The sequence below is a fragment of the Cyprinodon variegatus genome, unplaced genomic scaffold (genome assembly GCF_000732505.1).
Source record: "Cyprinodon variegatus isolate N-32 unplaced genomic scaffold, C_variegatus-1.0 Scaffold1392, whole genome shotgun sequence".
Lineage (NCBI taxonomy): Eukaryota > Metazoa > Chordata > Actinopteri > Cyprinodontiformes > Cyprinodontidae > Cyprinodon > Cyprinodon variegatus.
In genome coordinates, this window is record NW_015151845.1 from 37,117 (window position 1) to 41,536 (window position 4,420).

At 39.5% G+C, this 4,420-nt stretch overlaps 1 protein-coding gene across 3 annotated transcripts in view; it reads left to right on the plus strand.

Moving 5' to 3' along the window:
- LOC107103199 (ATP-sensitive inward rectifier potassium channel 10-like) overlaps nt 1-4,414 on the plus strand; it is a 29,326-nt gene extending 24,912 nt beyond the window's left edge. For all 3 annotated transcript variants that reach the window (XM_015402763.1, XM_015402764.1, XM_015402762.1), the window contains one exon: nt 3,706-4,414. In XM_015402763.1, coding sequence (XP_015258249.1) covers nt 3,706-4,112 — 407 coding nt within the window. In that variant the 3' untranslated portion in view covers nt 4,113-4,414. The remainder of the gene's footprint in view (nt 1-3,705) is intronic.
- The last annotated feature ends 6 nt before the right edge of the window (nt 4,415-4,420 follow it).

A 4,420-nucleotide genomic window follows, 5' to 3' on the forward strand; every position in this document is an offset into this window, starting at 1 on the left:
CCCTTGTGCAATCATGTTCACACATCTGAAAACAGTTTAGCTCGTTACAGAAGCTACAAAACTGACCTTCCTTTGAGCAGATTGAGTTTCTGGTGCATCACATTTGTGGGGTCAATTAAACGCTCAAAATGGCCACAAAAAGAGAACTTTCATCTGAAACTCGACAGTCTATTCGTGTTCTTAGAAATGAAGGCTATTCCATGCGAAAAATTGCTAAGAAATGGAAGATTTCCTACAACGGCGTGTACTACTCCCTCAGAGAACAGCACAAACAGGCTCTAACCACAGTAGAAAAAGAAGTGGGAGGCCGCGTTGCACAACTGAGCAAGACGATAAGTACATTAGAGTCTCTAGTTTGAGAAACAGACGCCTCACAGGTCCCCAACTGGCATCTTCATTAAATAGTACCTGCAAAACACCAGTGTCAACATCTACAGTGAAGAGGCAGCTGCAGGATTCTAGGCTTTAGGGCAGAGTGGCAAAAAAAAAGCCATATCTGAGACTGGCCAATAAAAGAAAAAGATTAGGATGGACAAAAGAAAACAGACATTGGACAGAGGAAGCCTGGAAAAAAGTGTTATGGACGGATGAATCCAAGTTTGAGGTGTTTGGATCACAAAGAAAAACATTTGTGAGACGCAGAACAAATGAAAATATGCTGGAAGAATGCCTGACGCCATCTGTTAAGCATGGTGGAGGTAATGTGATGGTCTGGGGTTGCTTTGGTGCTGGTCAGGTGGGAGATCTGTACAGGGTAAAAGGGATTCTGAATAAGGAAGGCTATCACTCCATTTGCAACGCCATGCCATACCCAGTGGACAGCACTTGATTGGAGTCTATTTCATCCTACAACAGGACAATGACCCTAAACACACCTCCAAATTGTGCAAGAACTATTAAGAGCAGAAGCAGGCAACTGGTATTCTATCGGTAATGGAGTTGCCAGCGCAGTCACCGGATCTGAACCCCATTGAGCTGTTGTGGGAGCAGCTTGACGGTATGGTACGCAAGAAGTGCCCATTCAACCAATGCAATTTGTGGGAGCTGCTTCTGGAAGCGTGGGGTGCGATTTCTCCAGACTACCTCAACAAATTAACAGCTAAAATGCCAAAGGTCTGCAATGCTGTAATTGCTGCAAATGGAGGATTCTTTGACGAAAGCAAAGTTTGAGGTAAAAAAAATCTTATTTCAAATATAAATCATTATTTCTAACCTTGTCAATGTCTTGACTCTATTTTCTATTCATTTCACAACGTATGGTGGTGAATAAGTGTGACTTGTAAGGAAAACACAAAATTGTTTGGGTGACCCCAAACTTTTGAACGGTAGTGTATTTAATGACTTTTGTAGTTATACTTTTCTACAGTTATCATGTAAGTTTTAGTAAAATACCTATAAACATAAAAACATACCCATATAAAAAAACCTAATTTTAAGTTGAAAAGCTATGGTTATGTACAACTCCATTTTTTATTTTACCAACCATTAGAACCTCGGAGAAAACAGTGGGTGAGGGGGGAAACGAAGAAATGCTAGAGGAATAAACTCTTTTAGTCTAAAAAATCTTTTCTCCATAGTGTCTACTATGTATTTAAATATATCTAATGTTATGAAACCCAAAATTGCTAAAAACTGCTTGAGAAACAAATAAATGACCATACTTTGTGGACCGCCTAGATGGCCTTCCTCCCCTTTGGGCCCCCAAACAAAGTCTCAAAAAGGTACCCAAAAAAAGTCTAGCTCAAACATTGAATCATCCTAAACCCCAAAACCCTTGTGGTCTTTGTGTTTGTGTGTGTTGTGAAGCAGTTGGAGTTATGCAGATATGCATCACTTAAGTACATCAAAATTGTTGTTGTTGTCCCCAAAACCCCAAGATTCTCTAGTGTATGTGTAAGATGGGGCCAGGTATGACAAATGGGAGGCACCTAAAGACCCTCTTGGTGTGTGGTGTTGCATATTTGAGGGAAAAGGAAGTAAGCATCAAGGCACTAGCATGAATTCCCCCCGGAGGCCAACTCCCCAAACTTATTTCCTCTTGTTCCTCCAGAACCAGCCCAGAATCCTTCCTCCTAAAGCACCTCATGGGAGGCTATACTCCAGTGGAGATTGTGATATTTGTAAATGAAGACACACGTGAAGACAGCAAAGGAAATCTTTTAAAAATTTTTGTAACAGTGGTTGCGAAACTTAGTGTTTTGCCTTGGTGGGAGTGATATTTGGTCTGTGTGAGTGTAAGTCTTGTTTTCACAGATGAGAGAATCTGCAGTCTGAAAAATGGCATGTTGTTGCAGGTGTTTGCCTGCTTCATTGCACATGTCTGCTGACATGCCCTTTGGGGATTTTAAGGGATTATGCCACTCAAAATTTCCATTTTCTGTATATTTAGCATAAAAAACTAACTAAACTAAGTAACTAAAAGAGCAGGGCCGCCAATGAAACTAATCCTTAAAATCAACACCTATTAAATAGATGTGATAATTTGAAAAATGAATCAATAATTCTTCTTTTTCTATCTTCTTTTACTCACAGAAATAACCAAATTGTAAATTAAATCAAAATTTTTATAAATATTTTTTCCTTTCTGTACTAAAGTACACAATGAAATAGCTTAAACTTGTTCAGTGTCTGATCAACTAAAACCTAAATGGACTGGTTAGCAAAGACAGAAATCAGCTAGACTCCAATCCTATTTTCTGTAGTACTGTAATTCTATGACCTGCTGAGTGATTTAGATTTATAACATGAACAAATTAAATAAGTTCATGATGTTCTTCAGCTTCACCATATATTATTGAACAATTATTAAAGATGAAAACAAAATCCATATCCATTTTTAGTTTAAAAATAAATGTATCTGTTGCATTAATCTCCATACGTTTATTTAAATCTTAATTTAAAAAATTCGAATTCATTATGGTATTTCAGGCTATTGATTTTGTGATGTGTTTAGATCTGAGCTCTAACAGCCATGGACCAAAGCTTTGTTTAGCTGTTCAACTCTTTCTTCATTTCATTCACCACAGCTCACCTTAAGCCCAGATTCCTGTTATCAGCAGTGAAGGTTTATCTGGTAGTCCCCATTCACCGTAATGAGATCTATTATGTCGGTTAACAAGAAGAAACAACATGTCTCTGACGGAAACAATTCATTTTGTGAATGAACAGAGGACATTTAAGTGCAGCCCCAGGCAAAAGAAAAGCAAAAACATAAAGGGGTTGAAAGTACTTGATTTTTCTTCACAGAATACTTCTGACCCGTAACAAGAGTCGCAAAGTTTGCAATGATGAAGTTACTAGTCGTATTTTAGGAGAGACGGCAGACAAACACGTCTACAAAGCAGTGAGTTCAGTTAGATGGCAGGATGTTTGCCATGTGGCTCTTTGACACCACTTCACCCCTGTGAATCGCTCCTGATTGATCTTGGCCGCATATTTGTCACAAGACTAAAGATTATCGCTGTTTCTTGATTTTGTTTTCCAAATAATTTTTTCCACTCATCTTTCGCATAACATGCTAGAGTACAGGAGCATATGACAAACAGCTTCTGTAGCTCATTTACTGTGGTATATTGTCCTTGTGGCAGATTTTAGTGATTGTGTTGTTCATAACAGGGCCACAACATAGCATATCTGTGTTGTTAGTATCATAGATACTCAGATTTATTGAAATGCACCTGTCTTTCATGTATTTTTGTCATCCAGGTGGCGGCTGGATGGACCCAGAGCTGGCCAACTTTGAACTCTTGGTGATCTTGAGTGCCACAATCGAACCGACTTCTGCAACCTGCCAGGTTCGAACATCCTACCTACCGGATGAGATCCTCTGGGGATATGAGTTTCCTCCTGTCGTCTCTCTTTCCCCATCAGGGAAATATGTGGCTGATTTTGCCTTCTTTGACAAAGTGTTAGAAGCTAAAACTCCTCCTTTCTGCAAGCAGCCGTCATCACCGAATGACAAACTGGAGATACATTACACTGGTGCAAAAGAAGATGAGACAGGCCGAGAGAAGCACATATTGGAGGAGAACTTCAAGGGGAAGGAAAAGAAGCGAGACAGAGGACGCATACGAGATAGCAGCCCACTGAGTGTTCGTATTAGTAATGTATGAAAAAGAGCATAAACAGGAAAAGCTGTGGGAGGAAGTAAGATAGGTTAAATGCAGGAAGAAAGAGAAGACGAAAGCAAGCTGCTAAACATATGAAACCACATTTCACACCCACGCTCTGAAAGAATTGCCTTGCACAAACATCAACCATAGACCACAAACACTGAACACCTGGGTGTCTTTTCCCTTATCAAAGGGAAAACAACAAGCCTGTAAACAATGAACTGAATATATCTGCAACCAGTGTTAGATAGAGGAAGCCTGACTATTGCAAAACCTACGACAGGATTTACGTGTGTTTTATACTACAT